Consider the following 23,145-nt stretch of genomic DNA (forward strand, 5'->3'; position numbering starts at 1 on the left):
TAATAAGAAATATGCACAACAATTCCTGTAAAAATCAATATATCAATCATGTCACTGTAACATAAAATGCATACCAATTCAATACTTGATAAGACTAGAAAGTACTGAATCTTACTTTCTTGGCGAGATTCATGAAAAAAGCTAATGAGATTCACCGAAACAAAAATATTATTTTTGCCAAAACCCTAAAACTACAAAGTATCACTGGAAAGTACTCTCAGTCAGTCTCAGTGCTTAGTCCGAATCCTTTTTTCTGATTGGCTGAGACAAGACACGTGACAGTGTGCATCTATTAATGATCGGAAGCATTCGGGTCGTTCCAGTTATACTCGATAGCACTCTTCAGTAAAGGAGACGGTTTGTTATTTTGTTTGATTATTGCTCGGCAAATTACGAAAAAGTTGTAAGTTAACCCTTTTTTTCACATTTATTAGGCAAAATTAGCTTCGCCAGCGTGGCTAAATATGCTAAAAATGGCTTCGCCATCCTGAGGAAGGCTTCGCCTATGGAGAAGTGGCGAATGGTTAGCGCAAGCACAGCAAATGGTGTTTGCTGTCCTCGCTGAGCATAGCCAGTTAGCATTTGGCTTCTCTTAGTAAAACCAGTCAGATGCAAAACCTGTACATAAGTGTTTCAGAGATAGTTAACAGATCCTATAGCCTAGCCGCGCTAGACAACCCATGGCAACGAATTTAATTCTCTGCCAGGGTGGGTCTAGTTACCCTCAGTAAGCCTCGAGGTTGGATGCTCCTAAAACTGGCCGATGAATCACCATGAAGTGTAGAGTCAGAAGGCGGGCGTCACTAAGTGACGACAGAGGCGCGACGATTCTGACAGAAACAACCGGAAACAACTAGCCTAGCCACGCTAGACAACCCACGGCAACTAATTTAATTCTCTGCCAGGGTCGACAACAAAAACGACAACAGTCGTTGAGCTCCATTAGCACCGACTCTGAATAATCTTTCTGTTAACATGTCTGTAATATACTTGAGCTTCACCCATTGACTGCATAAATAAAGCTTCACCGAACTTCCGCATCCTCTGATTTCCGGCGCTCTAGGAACTACGTCAGCCTATTCGTTGTGCTGATTGTTTGTATACCTTCCCAATTGCTGCACAGTGATTTGAAAGACAACCTTTTAGCCCGCCTCCCTCCCTGTCGAGAGTTCCTAGACCCTCGTGTCTTCAGACCTGGGTCTAGCGCGGCTAGGCTACAGATCCTATAAAGTGAAAAAGAAAATGCTTTTTTTCCTCCTCAAAAAATGCAGTGAAGTGCTAGAGAGGCAATTATTGGGTTCAGAAAAAGGTCCAGGTTACCCTAAAACAGTCTGCGAGTTCCTGCAGTGAACAGTGGCCGATTAGTCATTAAACTTTCTTGGCCTTCTGCTTATTCTGACATAGCAACCTGACAACAAAATAAACCAATGAAAATTTGAAGTCTTGGTTTCGAGCCACATGCACATCAGTTGCAAAGACAAGTCAAACAACCAAACTAATATGCTAAGTATTTTGTATCATGACAGATTTTTATGAAAATGTTAGTGCTTGACGTTGTCCATCTTTCTCCCATCCAGCTGGCTCTTCATGGGAACCTTGGCCACTTGGGATCGTCATCCATCTATTATGATATATAGCCCTGCCAATTCAAACTGGCATTGACTGGCACTGATTGGCATGGGCCATGAGTGAATGAGTGCAAGGGGCAAAGCTGAGGTAGATCTGAGCTGTCCCCTCCTCTTGTCACCATGGTAACCGCATGGTTCAATAATAGGTGTTGCTGGCACTTTTGATTAATGACCCGTCATTGGTGGATGACCGCTGTCACTATTGCTGCTCACTGATGACAGCCAGGAAGGGAGACGACATCATCAGCGTGGGACTGATATTGGGTTATGATGAGGGTAAGAGGCTATCAGGATATGTACGCGTGTCTGCATATTTGTGGGAATTCAGTACTGAAATGGTAGATAAATTTATTTTTTAGATGAAAATGGAAATGTTTTTTCCTTTCTCTACCAGATAGCTGGAGAGTCCTTCTCTCAAATAAAGATTTTAGAAACTAACCCTGACAGAGAGACACTGGAAGGTTACACAATCAGTGTGTATGGATAATACTACATGTGTATTGTACAGCTAAATCACCACTGCCCACAGTTCTACTTGCTGGAAAATCAGATGAAGGCTCATCAAGGGGAAGGACTTACAAGCTGATTATCGCATATCTATTCATCTGTTGTGATCATATGTACAAAAATAAATCCTGCAGCAAAAATAGCGAAGAAAAGAAGTCTCCTCATGGGTTATATTAAGTGACTGTCTTTGCACTAATATGTATACAATATACAGTAAAGAAAAAAGACATACTAATACAGGATAACAAAACCTAGTGCCAAGTTGTAGTAAAAAGCAACCCAAAAAATTGCTTTAGGCACAAGGTCAGAACATGGATTCAGAATGAGCACAGCTTGCTTGTGAAGATATGGGTTTAGTGTCCTGATGTAATTTAGGTCTCAAATCAACAAATCACTTCTTAAGTGCACCACCTACCATAAGTGCTGAGGATCAAATATTTTGCATATTGGTCTCTCTTTATACATTTGGATATAATTATACATGTCTTCGCAGCACATTTTACAGACTAAATTCCACATTTGAGGGTATAAAAGGACCATAATTAAACCATGCAATGTAGGCCATGACTGAATGTAACAAGAGATCAGAAATGCCTATGCTTAGTGGTATCTCTAAAGCACAGCCTGGCACTGATGGCGGTTCTCGCTGTTGGACGCACAGACTATCACACAGCACATCTCTGCCTGTCAGCCTCTCTCAAATAAAAACACACCAAGTCAAGACAGTTTTGCACACACTCATGGTGGAAGTCACATTTCAAAACATGTGCGCACAGACACACATACTATCATTGAAGTCAGACGCTGACATAGTGGTATGATGGAGATCCTCTTAAAACACATTGCTACATCATTCCCTCTCTGACTCGCTACATTTATGTATCTTCTGTATATCTCTGCAGGTACTATAAATAGCATATTCAGGCATGTGCACACACACACACACACACACACACACACACACACACACACACACACACACACACACACACAGGCATAGAATCACACGAATTCAGAGGGGGCGTATCTCCTTGTCAAAGTCAAGAGGAATCCTGCATGCTATTACAGATTAGAGACAATGCAGGTGCATTGCAGTGTGTTAAGCTTGTGTGTGTGCTTTGGGAAAGAAACTGCAAGTATGTTTTGCCCTCCCTGCTGTGTAAAGGCTTATTTGCATTAGGTAGATAAAGGGAATGAGTTTGAGATGGAACCATGGAGATAGTGGAGCGACGGTTTGTGCACATGATCAGACTCAACGCTGATCTTCATTGAACAAAGCATCTCACCAGATACATTTCCTCCCTTCCTGTCATTCTCCACCAGGCCTGCTACTCCTCTTAAGATCCATCACAGCTTCACCTCGCTGCCAGCTAAACAACCTCTTAGTTACTGAAGAGAAAGGCCATTGTGATAGCCTATGTAGGGATTTCAGCTGCCAAAGCTTTATCATGAGTGTATGAAGCCACAATTTGCCCATGTCTGTCTATGTGTGAACTTGTATCATCGATGTAACCATGTCACCACAGCGAGTGGTTTGTCACCTTGTGATCCGCCATAAAAGCTAAGCACCCAGACAGAACTGTAGCAAACCATATCTGAACGCTTTATAATTTAACACTTCACCAATGGCAGATACGCTGATAGCCACACTACCCACAAGTACACACGTATACAAAAAAACGCACAGAGAATTAGACTTAGGCTGCAGAATGGAAGGGACCTCCTGATGCCTATCAAAGTCTCAGACGCCTGCATCTGGGGAGATGGTTTTGTCAACAGATAAAACACACACAAATAAAGACAAACACACACCACATTCAGAGCCCAGCGGAGACAATGGATGCCAATGTGAGCCCTCTGTTCCAGAGCACACGTCCTGATATCATTCATTCTCCCCCCCGTTTCTGTCTGTCTGTCTCAGTCACTCAGATGCTCTGAGGTGTGTAAGATCATACATTCATCATCTCTCCAGAGCCTCTGTTCTCTATCTGGCACACACACATTCACACACACACACACTTTAGAAGGCAACACTTTTGTCTCCCCTTTTATCAAAAAATTGAGGGATTTGGTGGCTAAACGACCCAATGCACCCCTTGTCCCTCTCATCTCGATATCACATTCATTTCATGCTATCTTCTTCGTGGGCTTTGCCAGCGAGGCAACCATTATGGCTCGCTGTCTCTTCACTATGACTGCACTATCATATCAGCAGGGATAAATACAAAGGATGGGGTGCATGGCATTTATAATTCCCTCCTGTTTCAGGTGAGTAAATGACAGCCATTACACCCTGCACTCTCCCTCCTTTCACAATAGGGCGAGATGGAAGCTGCTGAATATAATCACGCTTTTTAAAAAAGGCAGAGATTACTGAAGTACTTGATGCCTTAATGTGTGGGGAGAGAGATGAAGACACACTTGATGATTTGCTGTGGTTGCACAATAGCATCTGACTACATATACAGTAAGTGTGTGTGTGTCTGTTGTATCTTGTATGAAGTGGGTGTTAAGGGGAGAAAGGAAGCAAGAAAATTTGTTTAGTGCATTTAGAATTTTCACTTCAAGAACTTAATCACTTTACTCTGAGGAGATGATAAAGATTAACTTTGTTTTTCTTTCCTCTCTCCTTTCCTTTCGGTCTCCCCTTATTCTGCTTACACAATGCCAGGAGCATTCAAGTCAACCTGCAGCGGGAAAATGATCATTTATTAAACCTGCAGAGACATTTATTATCAACTAATTCTTCGGCCTCATCTCTATTCCTCTCTTTATCCTTCTCTTTTCCTGTGCCCTCCACTTGTAATTAAACAGGGATTCCACCTGCAGCCAAACTACACCACTCCAAATGAACAGAGAGAGGGAAATTGAAGTGATAGTCCAATCCTGCTTTACAGCCTGTAGGGTACACTGAACTTCTCTTATCTTCTCTCTTCCTCCCCCAGGCTAGCTTCGTCTTTTTCTCCTTCCCTGTTGTGAGTTTGTTCATTAGTTCAGCACAGTGTTGGCAATCTATTGCTTCTATTGGCCGGGAAGCAGCAATTAAAAAGAAATAAATTGGTTTAATGTATGTGATTTACTGTTATTCGGTCACTGTCAACCTATTGTAAATTTCTGTGCATGTGACAAAGATATATTGCTGCTTACGACAGCAGCTGTCTCCAATTAAATATCGTCAAGTTGTGCTGACTGCAAGCAAATCAGCGACAATCATTAAGCTCTTAAGTGGAATCATTACTCATATACATGACGATGGACATGAATAATAATTCCTGACCTGCTAATATGACAACAGTGTGTCTTGCAAATGGAAACAGGCCTGACATTCTCAGCCAGTCGTTAGCCTCATTTCCATCAGCGTGCTGCCATGTGAAGTATTTTTATAATGCCTAAAACTCAGGTTCTTTCAGCACGTCTGGACAATGTGGAGTACAAAGACACTCCTTATGACAAGGCCAGTGTCAGTGTCTATTTATTACAAGTGGTCTAACAGCAATCTGTTTCTTCTCAACTTCAGCCTTCAAGTTCTGGTCTCTTATTCTTTTCTCTATCTAGCACAGAATATCAATTCCTTCTGTCACTTAATCTCTCGTTCATTTACTGGTGCCGCTCTCCTCCTATCTTGTCCTCCTGTGTCCCACCGCTCTCCTCTCCAGCTGGATGGAGGAGAGATTGACGTGGGAGTCAAATGAAGCGAGGGACAAATCAACGACCCACTGCCTCGCCACAGCTGACGCACCACTCAATCCGTCAAACACCAACCAACGGTATTATATCATAAACTCAGTTAACAGAGCGGGCCAGTGGCTGCAAGTGCAATATTGTTTTCATTTGATGTCGCAGAGGTTAAATGACAAAGTCATCCATTGCACTGTCAGGACTGTCAGCGCATGACAAATGACTTGGATACAATCAATCATTTTCACTTATCTTTCCATTCCAAAGAGAGTAAGCCCCCCATACACAAAGGGAAGAAAGCTGCTAAACTAGCTTGAAGCAGTTTTCTAATAATAGTTTGGAGATTAGAATTTCCTATGATGCATACTCTGCTATATTTTTGCCATCTGTCATCCCTGATATGTCTGTGCTTACTGAATAAGCACCCAAAAGCTGAAGCCTGCCAAATTCATATAGTGCAACTTGCCCTAACATCTGCTAATGTTGTCCCATTTCATTGTCAGTCCTCTGTGCAAAAGCCATGTCGAGGACATGATGGTCAAGGTCTCCCATTGGCACACAGAGAAAGTGCGTAATTTTGTACGGGCTGCTTCATCTCGCCCTGAGGCATTGCTTGAGTAAAAATAAGGCCTGTATCACAGCAGGCTGAGTCCACAGCCTGGACTGTTTCCAGTAGCCAAGATGCTGTCAGAAAGATGCTGAAAATGACTCATATGAATGACAAATTACATAAAATATCTGTCTGTTTTATAGAATAATGGGCTTGCAGAAGAGACGGGTATACAAACTGAGAAAATAGATTGAGAAACATCCTGAGAGACAGCGAGAGAAGACAAAGGTAAAACTTCAAATGGGATTTTGAGTGAGCCAAGAGTTCACTCCAACCTTGTCTGCCACACTTTGACATTTTTCAGAAGCGCGTCAGGCAGCGATGGCTGCAACATAGCAGCTATGTTCACTTGCCTTGTTAGACCACAGTGAGCCTGCAGCTAAACTGGGACACAACATAATATGCACATCTAAACACCTTCATAACTCACAGCCGCACACTAGAGGGGTGAGGAAGCCACACTCTAAGGGATGTGGTAAAAAGTTTCCCGCTGATAGAAATTAAAGGATGCTGGTATTAAACATCTTTGATGAGATGCGAAGATGCGATACTTCCACAAATTGGCTTGTCGGATTTCCCTCGAGGGGTTCTGAACAGAAAAAAGCGTTTGACTTTGAACGATCTCGCCCCACTATAGTACACATTTTCAATAATTCACACTTACAGATCTGCATTTGCTGCACTGAATATAAATAATTTAGCACAATGAATGTGGCAGTCGCAGCACTTTCCAGCAACAGTTTAAATGCTGAATGTAAAGCCTTGGTACGTTGAAAAAAGAATAACCTAAGCACGAAGGCCATGTAGGAACATGCCAGATAAAATCTAACCCCTGACTCACTGAACAGTGGTTGGCAGGATAAGTTAATGTGTTTCCTGGGTTGCTGTAGGGTAATGGTATGGCTTTGGGAACACTAAGCGATGGATTGAATGACTAAGACACAACAAACAACAGCTTGAACAGCCCCCAAATGCCCTGAAACTCATGTCAAGTCTCAGCACAGCCAGCTGCACAGTAATGTGCTCTGCTATCAAAATCATATTCTTTGAAATTACTTTCTCATGATTGGGTCCAAACAGAAGTCACTTTTATTCCATTTGACATCAAATGCTACTTAGACAGTTGTGTAAAATGTGTGGTAGTGTAGATCCAAACATGTACTATGTTCCTCGGGTAATTCAAAGTCACAGTGCTGTGCATTTCAGAGCACAGGAGGTCACAAAATCCATTATGGCAAATTGTGAGATTAATGCAACTGGATACATTGCTGACAACTAAAATGTTTTTTGGTGAACACTGTTCCCTGTAGCAAAAAGAGATACATAACAGCGGCAATAAATATGGGTTATTGCTATCTATCTTAAAGTGAGACAAATACAATTGTGGCTTTTTTTCTATTCATGCTTCCTATTGTAATGAGATTTTTTGTTACAGACTGAAAAGGAAGAACCTGTGCATTTAAGTTATTCATATCCATGTCAGTAGCTATTCAGAACACCAAGGATGAGATAAATATATTTAAAGCATAGAAATGTTGGCATGTGATTTTACTTTCATTACTTTTTACTAAGGATGAAATGACCCCTAACATCCACTGACAGCAGCTCATTCATTCTTCTCAGGTGTTCTCAGAGTGGTTGACAAATGAACCAGTGTTAACAGGGTAGTAACACAGTAGTAGACTACTGTACCGGCTCATATTAACAGTGGGACTGACCTGCCCCTGTCACTCAAACTGCAACCCTAACATCCATAATCACAGCCAGTTCTATAATCTGACTGTCCTCTTTATACCAGAACATCTATTTAACCCACTAATAGGATGACTTGTGTCTGTGTGTGCGTGAGTGTATGAGTGAGAGGGAGATAGAGAGAAATATCCAATTACAGGACAGCCAATCACTGGATTAATAAGAGTGCTTGGATGACAGATTACTTTGCGAGTGAGGAATAGTGGGAAAAAAAATACAGAATGGAGCTTTGGGGGGTTGGCATATGGTAAAAAATGACAATGGGTAGTCAAAGAGGGTTAGAAATGAAAAGAAAGATGGAAAAGAAAGGAGATGAAAGAAAGAGCAGCAAGAAAACATGTAAGGCTGAATCCTCATTCCCTTTACAAATCCTCTTAGAAAAGAATAGGGGTTGCGGGAGAGAAAAGTCTAACCCTGTAAGAAAAACAAACCGAACAAAGATTATATAGTCACAGGATGGAAGGAAAGAAAGAATTAAAAAAAAGATTTAACAAGCACAATAGAAAAAAATAAGGATGAGAAAATTACAATGCACAATACTGCATGAGGATGTGTATTTGTGTTTGGCTAGATTCCTTCACTAATGGCTGTATAATTTGACACAGACAAGCGGGGTATAGAGTGACTCTCAGTGTGATACCCAATCCCTGATGCTGGATTTAAACTGCTCCACCAAGGTGTTGCAGTGGTCCTGCCACATTGGTTTATTATTTATTAGTTAATTGTTGTAGCACTAAAACAACAAGGAAAGATGTTGTCATATATTATCAGAGTGTAATATCCTTATAGAGCCGCAGTAATTATATTTACTTTTTTTTCTTTTCCGATGGAAAGTGACGATACTCGATAAGTTTGCACCGAAAATTGCTTTGCTCGCAAGACCAGAGAATATAAATTTGTTCACTAATAAAGAAAAATACTGAGCTGGGCAATCACACAGCCCAAGTAATCATGTTTGCTTTCTTTAATTCACTCTGTGATGGAGAGTGATGATTGCAGTGAGGACAGGGATTGCATTTATTTGGCGTTAATGAGTAGGAGAAGTTTAGACAGCAGTTTCTCAACTTTGGCCGAGTCATCTTAACTATTGACTGCAGGGATCAGGGATACTTGAAACTCAGTTAGCCTGTCAAAGGGATTTCCCTGAGGTCTATAAAAACACACACACGATATACAAAAAATGAAATGCATACTTTAGCACAATATCCATATTCTTTATACAAAATCCATTGTTAGTGCTTTGTAATTGCCTTTCCCTCCAGACTATGTTTACTCCTCCTCCATCAGTATTTGACCTTTACTGTGCAGCACTGGACCAGACAGGATCAGAGGTGTTCTGTCTCTTGGTCCATGCCTGGCATAACCAATCCATGGGGGAGTATTTCAAGGCTAAGAACAGCATGGGAGAAGCTCTATCGACCAGCTCTGTTCTCAGCCTCCTGTTGTGGGCACCCTTGCTCTTCTCTTTCTATCATGTGTTACCCTTGTATGCATCTCTCTGTTGTTCTAAATATCACACTCTCTCTCTGAGTGTCTGGGTCCCAGGCCCCAGACACAGCAGGTGGCCTTCTGCCATCGACCAACTCGGGCTGCTTTAATGTGCATGTGTGTACAAGATGGTGTTAACTATCGCAATGATCCAAAAGCTGTGTTGCATTCAATACTACTGCGTACTAAGATGACCACAATATCCCTTTTGAACTTGACAATCACAGTGATGCCAACAAAAAGAAAACCCAAATAATTCAAGATGATATTAACTCTGAATACTGATCAAACAATGAATTTTTACAGCGACAGCAGATCTGTATCAGAACCAAAAGCAAAACAATGTCTGGCAAGTTTTATGTGGGTAATGTATTTATTAATAAATACGCATCAATGAACTGATTATTTCTAGAAGGTTCTTTCCTAATATGGAAAATTAATCCTGTTACTCTATTTTTTCTTGGATTTCCTTCTGGGATCCTCTTTGACCTTAAATAAAAACGTATTTTGGCTTGAAGCAATAGCATGACAGGAAACAATTTAGCTTCAAGTTTACAGAGGAATCTTCAAGAACTAACTTGCAAAAAAAAAAAAAAAAAAAGCACCTGCAATGCAAAAATATTGTTGGCATATGTTCTCTACTTTTGAGATGAAGCAATTTGCAAACTGCTCTCAAATCTCCTTCAATGACTGCAGATATCTTCAAAAGAGTCGTTTCACAGAAAAATCAGGACAGACAATGGGTGATAAAGCTATGATTTTTCTGACTCTACATAAAGAATTGCATATAATACAAACTTACAAAGGCCAAAGTCTACGCCAAAGAGAGTTAGTCTTTCCCACAGAAAACTGCCTGAATACCCTTGTTTAAAGTCACCTTTGTTCTGTTACTTATCTATTTTTCCATGTAACACATTTGCATAATGCACACAAACAATAAGCATCTTACCCCGCAGTCCACTATTATTTCGTCACTAGAACAGTATATACTATGTATTCCTACAACCAGCATTACTTGACTTTTGTCTGGACAGCTGACCAATCAAAGCAGAATGGGCTTTGTGAGAGAGGTCTTAAAAAGACAGGAGTCAACATGGAATGTTTCAGAGGGTAATAAAGAAATAAAGAAGCAAATAAAAGAGAAGAATGGGAAAAGAATGAGTTTTTGAACCTTAAAACATGTAAACATATTCTAGTGAACTGCTAAAATAAAATCATAAGCCTGTAAATTCCCATCATATAGGTTAGGGCTAGTTAAATTGAAATATCTGTCAGAGTGACTAAGGGTGGATTAGTGAGCAAAAATCAATAAGAACCTAAATTTTCACACAGAGCTGGCAGGAATATTTGCTCGAACATCAAAAAGCAAAAACATTTTAAGTGGATCAGTGAAACAGAGCCACACTGATTTTATTCACTCACTCCCATCTTGTTCTACAAACCCTGCAGCACTGAAGAAGCGTGTGTTTGTACACTAGGTTTTTAAGTGTATTTTTGTGTGTTCTGTGGTGTGGTGTGTTCATTAACTGCTTTCTATATTTGTGTGTATGGTAATTCCCAAATGTTCCTACTAAACAGTTAGTGGAGGGCAGCCCCGTAACTGGGCTAATAGACTAATTACTTCGAAGGCCTCACACAGACACATGCACAAGCGCGCACACACACATGCACAGACACACACAACCACAACTGAAGTGAAAAACTCACTTGGTTGATTCTTTCAATATAAGCTAATTGGCATGCAAATTAAAAATGCTAAATTTGTAACACGATGTTGGGCAATAACAGTGAGACATAAAGGAATCTAACATAATGGAAGATGTGGAAATTAAATATTCCTAATAATTCATTTGTTATTCTGTAATATCTTTTATAAGCCAATTACATGCAGTGCAATCCAAAGGGGAAAAAGCAAATTCTCACATTGCTGTTTAACAGATTTGCACAACAGAGTAGTAACTGGATGCCGTGACAAATTGAATCATAAATGTCCTTACTCTGCTCGCTTGTCTGTCCTTCCCTTCCTTTTAGACTGCGTCTAAAGATGGACTGTCTGAGACCTCAAGAGAGGCAATGAGAGCTGCATTTGAAAGGGCACCTTCAATGCATGGTCTGTCTGATATTTAAAGTGTCATCATGATAATCTGGGCACTTAAAATGTGCACATATTTGCACACACACGAACAAAATGCACTACATTAGGTAAATACTGACACAGCATGGTGCCAGAGAGCTCTATAATCCTCTGGAAGCAGAGGACAATGTACAGGGGTAACTAGGCCTACTGATGCCAACAAAACAGCAGTGGCAGCAGCTGATTGCGGGTGGCAGGAGATAAAGAGGAGGGAGAGAGGGAATGATATGCATATTATCTGTATTTCAGAGCTTCTGCAATATCATTTCTAACAGTCGCATTAATAATAAACAGTTAACAGAGAAATAGACCCACTGATGGCTTAATTTGGCCTGCATGGTTTGATTACTGACACTATTGCAATGCATTGTAGGAAAAAGACTGTTTATGTTGTAGTGGTTAAATGCGACAAAGCAAGTGTTATAATTAAGTACAATTCTGAAGTACTTTATTCTCACACATTCTTACCTCAAACCTGTTATTAGTGACTGGACTATTATTTCTGATAATGTAGTTTTTCTCCATTGCATTTATTTAGCACATTTTCTACTTGCTTAATTTGTAGATAAAGGTTGTATATTAAAAAACAGGCACAGAAACGCATGATCAGTCTATAAAATGCAATACCAGCAGTTCAGAACAGGTTCCCACTTGCAATAAAGCAGTGTCTAGATGAGATCCTTTATGACATTACAGATAATTCTCTCTAAACTCCTCAAATTAGTTCATGTAGAGAACTGTTTCAGCTGTTTGACTGGTCACATATATCCCCAAAACTTCACAACACAGAAACAGAATTTATGCTCACAGCAGAGATCATGTTTAATTTACAGACGAGGAAACATGGAGGTTCAGGTTCAGGAAGAACTTTGGCTTAAGTCGTGCAGGACTAGAGAGAGACACCGAACATTTCTCATAGATAAAACTTTTTTTTCTTTTCTGCACGTCGTCACAGGCTGGATTACGGTAACGTTATATCAATGTTATATCAGACGCATGCTTCAAATCACAGAGTTGTTAGTTGGTCGACCGTTAAAGACTTCACACTTAAGTTGGTCCTTTTTTAGATTTTATACTTGGACATTCACTGAAGAGAATTTACAGGATGGCAGGTTTCTGACAGCCTCTAAAACCTCCAAACATTCAACAGTTTGCATATTAATGTTAAAATACAAATAAATGCTCTGATAGAAAGACCTTATCCTACCCGTTCCTTTCATAAAGTAGTTACAACTAGCACCACCTTGTCCACATACACAAGAGTAAAATGATGCCTACACATTGCTGCATTGAAATGTGCTTTTTAATACAAAGTAAATTAAATTAATAATTTGTACTTTGGGATTTACTTGAGAAACTTTCAGTTGTAATGAATAGTTTTATGTACTGGCATTGATATTTTTTGCTGAGTAAAGCGTCTGAGTATTTCCTCCATCACAGGTAAATGTTACAAGTCTGCATTTACTGTTTATGTGATGAAATCTGAACATTCAGCATGAGGACTAAGTTGAGGTACTTTCTTTAAAGAAAATCAACAAGTGATATAATGTTTGCATATGATTTTTTTTTTTTTTTAAATTTCGAATAGAAAATGGCTAAACTTCTTCACTTGATGATCACAGCTTCACATGAACTATGTTTAGTCGTCTGAGTTTTTGCATCATGTATGCAAACAGTGTTTGGCTCAAGATATAATTCATCATGCCGCCCATATAAAATAGAATTTAAGTACATGGTTGTGGCTCGAGGTCTTTGTGTGTGGAATATAAAGAGAAAGCGAATATCTAACACAGCTGGTCATAGGAATGTGCACTTACATGACTTTCCATGGTGCCATTTTGGCGCGGTTTTGCCTCTGATAGAGGTGTTCACAGACTCTGTGTCTGTGTCCATTACACAGAGTGCTGCTATTTCGCCCCACATTCCATGTCATCAAAGGTACTAAGGGAGATAGTGTGTATTTGTGACTCTGCCTGTGCAGAGGCATACACATCAGCACTGTGTAGCTCAGACACAAGTGAACTAAGACCAGTCTCCTCGCTCCCCATAATTCAACACATTTATTCACTCCAGCTCTACTCTCACAGTATGTTTCTATAAAAAGACATGGTCACAGCATCCAATGGGCCATCTAATCCTTTTCTCTCCTCTAGCCAGGATGTAATGACATCCTCTATGCCACACCAAAGGTTATTCTACCCTCTGACATAAGAAAATGATAAATGCCAGTGGTTATGATATTGAGTCAGCAGGGAGGACTTTTGATGCATGTGTCTGTCTGAATGTCTGACCTGGGTCTCAGACATGACATAGAGGTAGTGATGGTCAGAAGAGAAGGCCATGTCTCTGAGGATGGGTCCGTTCTCCACAGCCTGGACTGTCTCATATTGAAGGGCACGTGATGAGCCATCTACCCGAATCTGGAAAAACACAGAAGAACATACAAAAATTTATATATTTATTATGCATTTTTAATCACTTTAGCGCCAACATCGTTTCATAGGTATCAAAATAACAACATTCAAAACCTATTAGGAAGCAAGTGAATTTTTGCTGGCTCTGTTATTTAGATTTATTGAAATATTCCCAACTGTGTTGAATGACTTTAATAACTATTGATCCAGGAGAAGACAAATGAAAATGCTAAACAGCTGCACTCTTGTCTCAGATGCAGCGATAATTAACATCTGATATGGAGAGGGTGCCTTGGTCAGGGACTTCTTTTAGTATCTGGTTTGGGCTTTTTGAATACAACAACCAAGCTTTATCACAATTTGCATTAAATATTTTGTCTATTCACTAAAGTTATGGCAAATAGGAGTCCATAAATGAGTTAAAATACAACAGAAATAAAAAAACTAGGTGTTATCGTCCACAAGAAAGGACTTGGCAGTGAAACAAAGGTGGCATTTAGGACAACAAAGTGTGCAAATATTAACTGAGGAATCACTAAAAAGGTACTTTTACTGGGAAAAACTGTCCATTGCATATTGCTTGAGGATTTTCACATGCATCACAGACTTTTAGTGCTGTATCTGAGAAGCGAATCTTTCTCGATCACAGTTAGAGCCATTCAAAAGTAATTATGGTAATAAGGCATCTGGGCAAGAGGTGTGGTCTATGGGCCCCTAGGTGAGTTTACTCAGCAGAAAGTGCATGGAATTGGCCCCACTCACTGCTGGTGATGTGATGGAAGTGGTCGGGGTTGTGCCAGAACATCTGCTTACATCGTTTCACATACACACACCCACACACAGGGAGCGCTCAAAATGATCCTTTCTAAATCTGGTCCTCTGCCTCTAATTTCGCAGTAACATGTAGTTCTGACACATTCCTACCCTAGCAACTTTCAGCACCCAGTAGAATACACATTGACACTCCCAGGACTTTGTGTGGCTGTGGACAGGTGTGAAGCAAGTCTTGTTAAAGTTGTGATGACTCTTGGTAGTTCTTTGTGCTCTTCAGCACTTAAGGGTTCACAGGTAACAGGCACACACAGGAGATAATTGGACAGGAAGCAGATGGTGGAGCAGACAGGTAAGTCATCTCATGATTAATTATAATAAGCTTATGACAACACGCTCTCTGTATTCTCTCTGTCAGCATATCATAAAGAAAAAGACCCGGCTGGCCCAACCAAAGCTAAAGTCTCTTTAAGGTCAAGAAGTCTGACTGATTTTGACTGAATGATTTGGTAAAATGATAATTAATACAGAGGTGGGACATCTTTGTTAGGGACTGAATGGAAACAACTAAAGGGCACTTACATGTATTTCAGCCTTACCTTGTGAAATTTATTAAGTAAAGGCTTGACTATTTGTATGCAGCGTGGGTAATGCTCTTATACTCTGCATCCCAAGGTTTTATATTTTCTATCATCAAACTGGCAGGATTAATATTAGCTTTAGAATACACAATAGGCACGCTCTTTATAGTAAAGGATAATGCCAGTCGATTCCACTTTCACTCTGACCTGCATAACAGAAAGAGTTCTGCTGGTTCAATAGAACTTTCTTTTGTCTTTGCTTTGACAATCAACTATTGTATCGCAAAAAGAGAAAACTAAGTAGACTGGGTGCAGTTTAAGGACTGCCCTACCCTGCTGTTTCTGCTGATATCCAGTTTCATAACATGACATTTCTTTAAACAGGCACCATCTTTCACCCTGATTTCACCCTGTTCTCCCCCCGTGTTTGTTTCCCAGTCATTCTTCCTCACTCGCTGTGCCTCCTGCTTGGCTTGTGTAGTGACCTTGATCTCAAAGAACCATGAGTTCTTTTTATCAAAGCTTCACACACTTCCACTGGGAACCATTGTATGCACTAGGGTCAGTTGCAAAGAAAAGAACAGACGGCAAATAGGAGCGAGAAAGAAGAGAAGAAAGTAAGAAGAAAGAAAGTTGCACACGAGCCAGGGCCAGATTCAGCAGGTGGGGTTATCTAATCTGTCCAATCGGGTGAGTTAATTTTAGGTGCTGCGCATATGTGCACAGTACACGGCATGTGTGCATGTGCATGCACGGAAAGATGTGTGTATCAGCTTACCTACAATGCATAAAGTGTGGAGTCAATTGCTGTGTGGAATTAAAGGGCTGACTGTCTATAGCAGTAGCTGAATATAGAGTTTTATTGTGTTGGGACAGATCCCCAGTCACCAGGGAGCAGAGAGGCTTCAAGGGGAAGCTCCTGTATATTATCCCTCAATCTGACCACCAACAAAAGAAATGAGCCACCAGGGAGTGCACAGCATGTCCACAAGCATGCAACACCGGCAGGTTTAGTCACAGGGGGACTTGAGGGGAAGACACAAGGGAGGAAGTCTGATTTAAATCAAAGATCAGTGGCTTTTTTGGTACAATAATTGGCACATGTAATGTATTAATGTTGACCTGCACTTTGCTAGTCGACACAAGCTGGGTCACCCTGGGCTTTTGGTTTAAGAACAGCAGTTATCTTCATCTGCCCAGACATAAAACTTGGCATTTTAAAGGAATAATACTTCATGAAAAACACTTTAGAAATAAAATTTGAAAAAAATCTCAATTGTATGATTTGTATTACAAAAAAAAAAATAAACACACACACACAATAAATGAAAAGCATACACTGTGCACCAGTAGTACCTTTATTCCCTTGATAATAAACCAAAAATAATGATATGGTTTGTTATGAAGCTACTAATCCAAGGTTCACTATCAGCAACAGTAATTATTAATATATCTTAAAGTAATTTTTCATCAGCCTAAAATCATTAAGGCAGCTATGCTGGTGCTAGCCAATATTATCTGATTCCTTTTCAACAGTAATAAAGTGGATTAGCTGCTCTATGCTAAATGGATTACAATGCTAATCTCTGCTATCACATTAGCACTACACAATAGACATTCACTGCCAGACAGACTTCATTTTGCTTCAGAGTGGTGGGAAGGTGAGAGATGCACTGGGTCCACATTTAAATGAACACATGTGGAAAAATGTGTTCACACAAGCATTTGCACGTATAGAAACATTGGCATTTCACATTCTCTCTTTTTCACATGCATACACTCTCACTCTCGCACACACATACAGGCCGTCTGGCTGGAGATACTCATATGGTAATGAGAGAGACTCAGGGGAGAGCGGGGAGAGTTACTGGCACTTTTGACTCAGAGCACACTTCCACAGCCTTGCAGAATGTGTGTAGTAAATATTCCTTTAGGAGCTCTGTGTGAGTCAGGATCTTTATGCAAGTGGATCTATGCGAGAGATTTACACTATCAGTCCTACAGAGCAAAGCCCTCCACAAGTGACCACCTCGGCCATATCCTGCAGCCCCCTAGTGGCTATAACTGGTATCTACACCAGTATGATCACTGAATACACAGATAAAGACAGTGGTCTGCAGTAAACATGCAGAACATGTTATAAAAACAGTTAAAAACAGTTTCAGTGTTTAATTGCAGAGACAAACAATCGCAACCTCATATGCAGATGGTATTTCCTGCCTTGAATCTGTCAATGAAAAATAATGTGCCCAAAGTGACTATGTCCCTCTCTCCATGGGGCTAACAGCTAGCAGAAGGTGTGATACAGACAGGGAAGCCATTCCGGTGTGAAAACCACAGGATTACCCTCACTCAGATTGCTCATATTGGCACTATGCGCTACAAAAGCACATGGAAAGTACGGCACGTCTTCTGAATGTGCACTGAATCCATTTTGCTGCTAGGTAAGAGGCAAATATTCAGGTCTTATCTATATATAACATATATAATATATATGCTATTCTACAGACATGAAGTAATTAGGACCTGTGTTTAAACTGTTTGTGATGCTGTACAATGAGATCAATAGAAAAGATGCAGAAATGTATGCCATACAATACCTATGAAACAATACACTATTACTAAATAATATTTTCTTAGATTATTACAATGTCAGAACACAGATTGCTTGTTTTGACATGGGTTAAATCGAAAGACACCTTACATATCCTCAGTCAATAATGTCGCCCCTCTGGAACCCTCTTCCAGGGAAATTGCCCTTTGAAATCCAGTACCTCTAGTTACACATCTGAGAACTTTTATTGATTTTGGATAATCTCTGTGAACTGGTGTGCTATTATGTAGATACTGCTTTACATCAAATGGTAAGATGGATTGTCCACACTTTAGGACGAGGAAAGTCAATCCTCAAGAGACATAAAAATACTGCTCTAGCATTGTTAGTGCAGATGATGATTGTGGCTAAGTGCAGGATATGCACAGCCACAAACCACACCCTCTGGACAACAGCACAATGTGGAAAAAGCATATTGAAAGTACCACACCATTAGCTATACCCGCTTAAGGCAAATTAATGCTTTCCACGTCTGAATCTCTCTACAAGTGTACGCTGACAGCGTATGCACTAGAAAAACAAAGTGACTACTTGTTTTGATGAGAAGCTGTACAGGTAGAGTCACAGTTATCCACATATTTATAATTCATCATCATCAAGAGTTCTAATTGAAACAGTGGCTGCCAGACTTTGGAGGTGCTTTGATGTGTACATGCTTTACATCAGTGGTGCTTAATAACAGTGGTAAGTTCTAAATTCGACAGAAATCCTGTGGTCTTGCTATGTCCGCCCACTGTGCTTGGGATGGTAAGACAACAAACTCCAGCTGCAGGCTATTCCACACTGTAGGTTTGGCACACTGAGAATAATCATTGACACAGTGCTACAGTCCAATCTGAACTAGCCGCTGTACCCTTTAAAAAGTGCAAAGTCAGAGCTAGCCAATCAGTAAGATCTACAGGAGCCTAATGTGTACCTTTGTAGTGTAAATGGAACCACGTTCACATTTCATCATCTGCATTAGTCAGGGCACGTAAGTGTGGATAGCACAAATTGACCTCGAGGTTTTCAGGTGGGGCAGCTGGATTCTTTGCACCTGAGACTGGCCGAGAGGCATGATACACACTGAACAGGCCGTCAATCGATCACAAGGCTAACACGCACAAATAGACTAAGTTCATGATCACAGTCACACATACGACCATAGAAGAATCCCAAGTTGCCATAATATCCATGCCTTTGGACTGTGGGAGGAACTTGAAGCACTGGTAAAATATATACATATACATAAAAGTGTGCTTCCTAAACATTACAGTGACTAAATGGGACAAACTTTGTGGTTCCGAGTATAACCGGTGAAAGAGACTGCTAAATTGTGTCCTTGCCTGCAATGGCATGGATTGCGGAGTGGCAGAATGAAGACTTGTCACACAGAGTTGCAGTCTGTTGAGCATGGCGCACACACTAACACACCATGGCTGGAACACATACCATGACCAACATGCTGCGAGTGGAAGCCAGAATAAGCTGCTGACTAAAGTATCACTACGGTCTGACATAGGCCATGCAACCACGGCGAGGTGAGTGGGATGGAGCAGAATGTCATCCAAAGTCACACAGCATGCTGGGAAACTTAAATTTCCACATTATTTGTGTGAGGATTTCCACTAATCCTCTGAAACACACACATGGGCAAACCCAAAGTCTGTGCCAGCATTACTGCAGCTAAAAAAGGGTCATGAACCTTTTTCTGTTGTATGTGTGTGATAAAATTAGTCTAGTTTCAAGCGCTGACAATTATTGCTAAGATCAGGAATTGTTGAAAGTAATTTTTTACTGAAAACAGGACAAATGTTATGTCTTTTAACTCTAGCAAAACTAAACTTATTAATTTAATTTAACTTAACATACTCATACAAAAACATTGCGTTTTGAAAGCAATGAATGATAAAGCCAGACATTTTAACTGCATTTACTTTAATTCAGTTATTTGAATAAGTTCTTTAGATATCTGGGCTAAAATGTTGACAGGCTGCTGCTGTAGCTTGGCCTACTGAACTAAATTGCTGTTGCACTGCTCGACCACAGCAATCAAAAGCTCGTAACCGATGAGAAATTATGTCAAAAACTAGAAAAACAACTCACTTCTCCTGTGAGAATTTGTATTTCTACAACAGTAATATGACTACTGTAAATTTGTAGCTAATAGCTAACAGCTGATATTGTCAGGGTCTTCCAAAATCAAAGATATCTAATCATGGTAATATATTTTGGTGTTTAAATTTTCCAAAACAGGACAGAATAGTAGCAGCACATGTACATCAAACTTCTTCTTCGAGGCTTATGTCCTCACCTCACTCAAGATATCAATTATGAACATTTTGGCCTGGAAGATGCACAGCCACATGCCAAAAGACAGTGTAATCTGACTTGCCACACTTCGCTCAGGTTTCCAGGCTCTTTGTAAAGCCACAACAGAGTGTTAGGTATTCAACCAGGCAAGGCAGAACATGCATTAAGAGCCTCGAAAGAGACATAGCCAGACAGAGACAACGGAGAGGAACATTCACTGTGAAAGAGACGGGAAGAAAAGAAACAACGTATCGGCACTACATAATGGCAATGTGTCTTTCCACGCATTCTATTCATACCGACAGCAATACAATGGTGGCTGTCTGATTGCCCAAATCTGTCCAGCTCACTGAAACATATGGCAGACAGAGAGAAACAAGGAGGGGAAGGGGAAGAAGCTGGAAAGAATAACAGAAGGAATGGGAGCTAAGAGGCGGACTGGCTCCATCTCTCAGTGTCAATCACTGACAGAACAAACCCTCCACTTCCACATTCAATGCCTCAATATATAGCTTTAGGCAAGATGGACTGGTGCAAGACTAGTGGGACAGTGTGAATGATTTGACATTAATCTGAGGGTATTAAGGAGGATGTGGCACACAAATGTAGGATGCCAAGCTAGTCTTGTAGCATTGCTGCTGTAAAGAATCACATATTATCCGCTATTTATTGCCAGCATCAGTTATTAGGAACCATGAAAGACAAACACGTGTTTTTATTCCAAGAGGAAGAAAACTGGCCAGGGAGGAAGTGAGCAATTTCTCTAAACACATACTGTAGCTGACACATGAATGACTAATACCATGGTAGTTCTACACCTACAATGTCTTATGGAATACTATTTTATATTTTATGACAAGCTACAATGAAATCATCACGCAGTTATCCAGAAGGTACAACACTGACTCAGTGCTTTACTGCTTTCCGTTATGGAAGTAAAATATTCATACAGTTCATTAAAGACACTTTTAAAATCCCCCTTCTTTCCTTCCTTCCGACTCCACTCCTCTCGCTATAGGAGAATGAGTGGGCAAAAAACCCCACAGAGTGGAACTGAACTCATTCTATGCTTTAATTCACGATTCTCTGTTTTATGTTTGCAATTAGGCATATCTGCTACACAGCAGGATTTTAATTAATGCCTTTCCCCTGATGCCTGTGCTGTGGGGAAAGGTGCTTTGTGGGTGCAAATCAAGGAAATGTCATTGTTAGCGAGGAAGTATCAGAGATTTGTGTTGTCGGTGTCAAAACTGTGCAGAAAAATGATCTCCGCAATGGCCCTCCTGGTGAGTTTAGTTTCACTGAGGCTAATCTTCTGTAGAGGTTTTATTTTGTTGGGCAGTTTAGGAAGAGGTTAACACATTTTTGTGAGAAAATTTACATCATGAGAAGACACACTGACTTACTGCACCCTAAAGTCTGGGAAAACGTGGATTTTACCCTGCTCATGCAAATTTCTAGCATCACCAAAAACTTCTACATTAGATACGTTCAATCATGCTGATGTCTTTACCTTCACAATCTAGCTGATGAAGTTCAAAATAATATCGACATCTGAATATATTTTCCTCATATTTTGTCAAGTACTTTTGTACAGAGCCTTTATTTAAAACTTATCCTCTTGAAGCTGCAATTTCAGAATGGTCCCAGACAAAAGTGATTTGGGTGTAGCATCATGAAATGAAATTTCTTCGTGGAAGTTTTTGGTGGCTGGCAATCCACGTGCAGATACAACTGCACAAATATCATTGACTTTCTTGTCTTGCACCTAATCAAATATAGTATTACATGTGCACATACCATCTATTTGCTATACACAAAAATAGTGCACTAGTGGTCAGTGAATGACATTAGCAGCAATGCAGAGCAACAAAAGAAGAAAATTAAAGTGATACAGTGAATAACTGCAAAAAAGAAGTTTAATTTTATAAATGAGCAGCATATGTTCACCCATGTTTGTTTCCATATGTAATACTCCATTACTTTAGCAAGGACTTTTTAACTGCCTCTCTCACACCTGGGATCTGACACCACAGCAGACAGAGCCGCTGGGGGACCCCTGGCTCGGTGACTGACCGTTGTGGCATTAAAGGTGTGGTACATGTTAGCCTGCAGGTCCATGCAGCCTACTAATCTAACCTTATCCCCCTGCTGAGAGAAAGAGCAAGCAGAGAGGCGAAGAGAAGGACAAGAATGTTACTGTGAGAGATGATGGTGTTGGACGTGAAAGGGGACAAGTGTCTGGAGGCTTCCCAACTCATTTCTCCCCCTGCTCTCCTCTCCTCCTTCAATCTCCCCCATGGCTTCAAAGGGTGAGTGACAGGTTTCCCTGCTATCATTGCCTTCACTGCCTTAGAGCACTGTGACCAGGCAGGGGGCTCACAGCTCAGCTTTTGTTACTCATTTCCCTCCTCTGCTATTGCGCTTTTTCCATCGCTCTCTCTATGCTATTCTGTGTCCATCTCTAAGTCATGAGGTTGTCTGAAATACCTGCAGACTTGTAGCCAGTTCAATCTTGAGAACATTTGTGACCTCTTGACTTCTAATGACTCACTCGGTTTCTCTCATTTGCATTTTTCCTACCGTTCTGAAATTTCACTCCATCTGTCTTGTTATGTTAGCTTCACATTTTCTTCTGCCGCAGCTAAAATAGCGTATTTTGAATGTTGTCTTCCC

At 40.5% G+C, this 23,145-nt stretch overlaps 1 protein-coding gene across 1 annotated transcript in view; it reads right to left on the reverse strand.

Annotated features, from left to right (window-relative positions):
- plxna4 (plexin A4) overlaps nucleotides 1-23,145 on the reverse strand; it is a 252,777-nt gene that overhangs the window by 93,769 nt on the left and 135,863 nt on the right. The window contains 1 exon segment of the mRNA XM_022195665.2: nucleotides 14,089-14,217. Within this exon segment, the coding sequence (XP_022051357.2) occupies nucleotides 14,089-14,217 (129 nt within the window).

Source organism: Acanthochromis polyacanthus, chromosome 1 (genome assembly GCF_021347895.1).
Source record: "Acanthochromis polyacanthus isolate Apoly-LR-REF ecotype Palm Island chromosome 1, KAUST_Apoly_ChrSc, whole genome shotgun sequence".
Classification (NCBI taxonomy): Eukaryota; Metazoa; Chordata; class Actinopteri; family Pomacentridae; genus Acanthochromis; species Acanthochromis polyacanthus.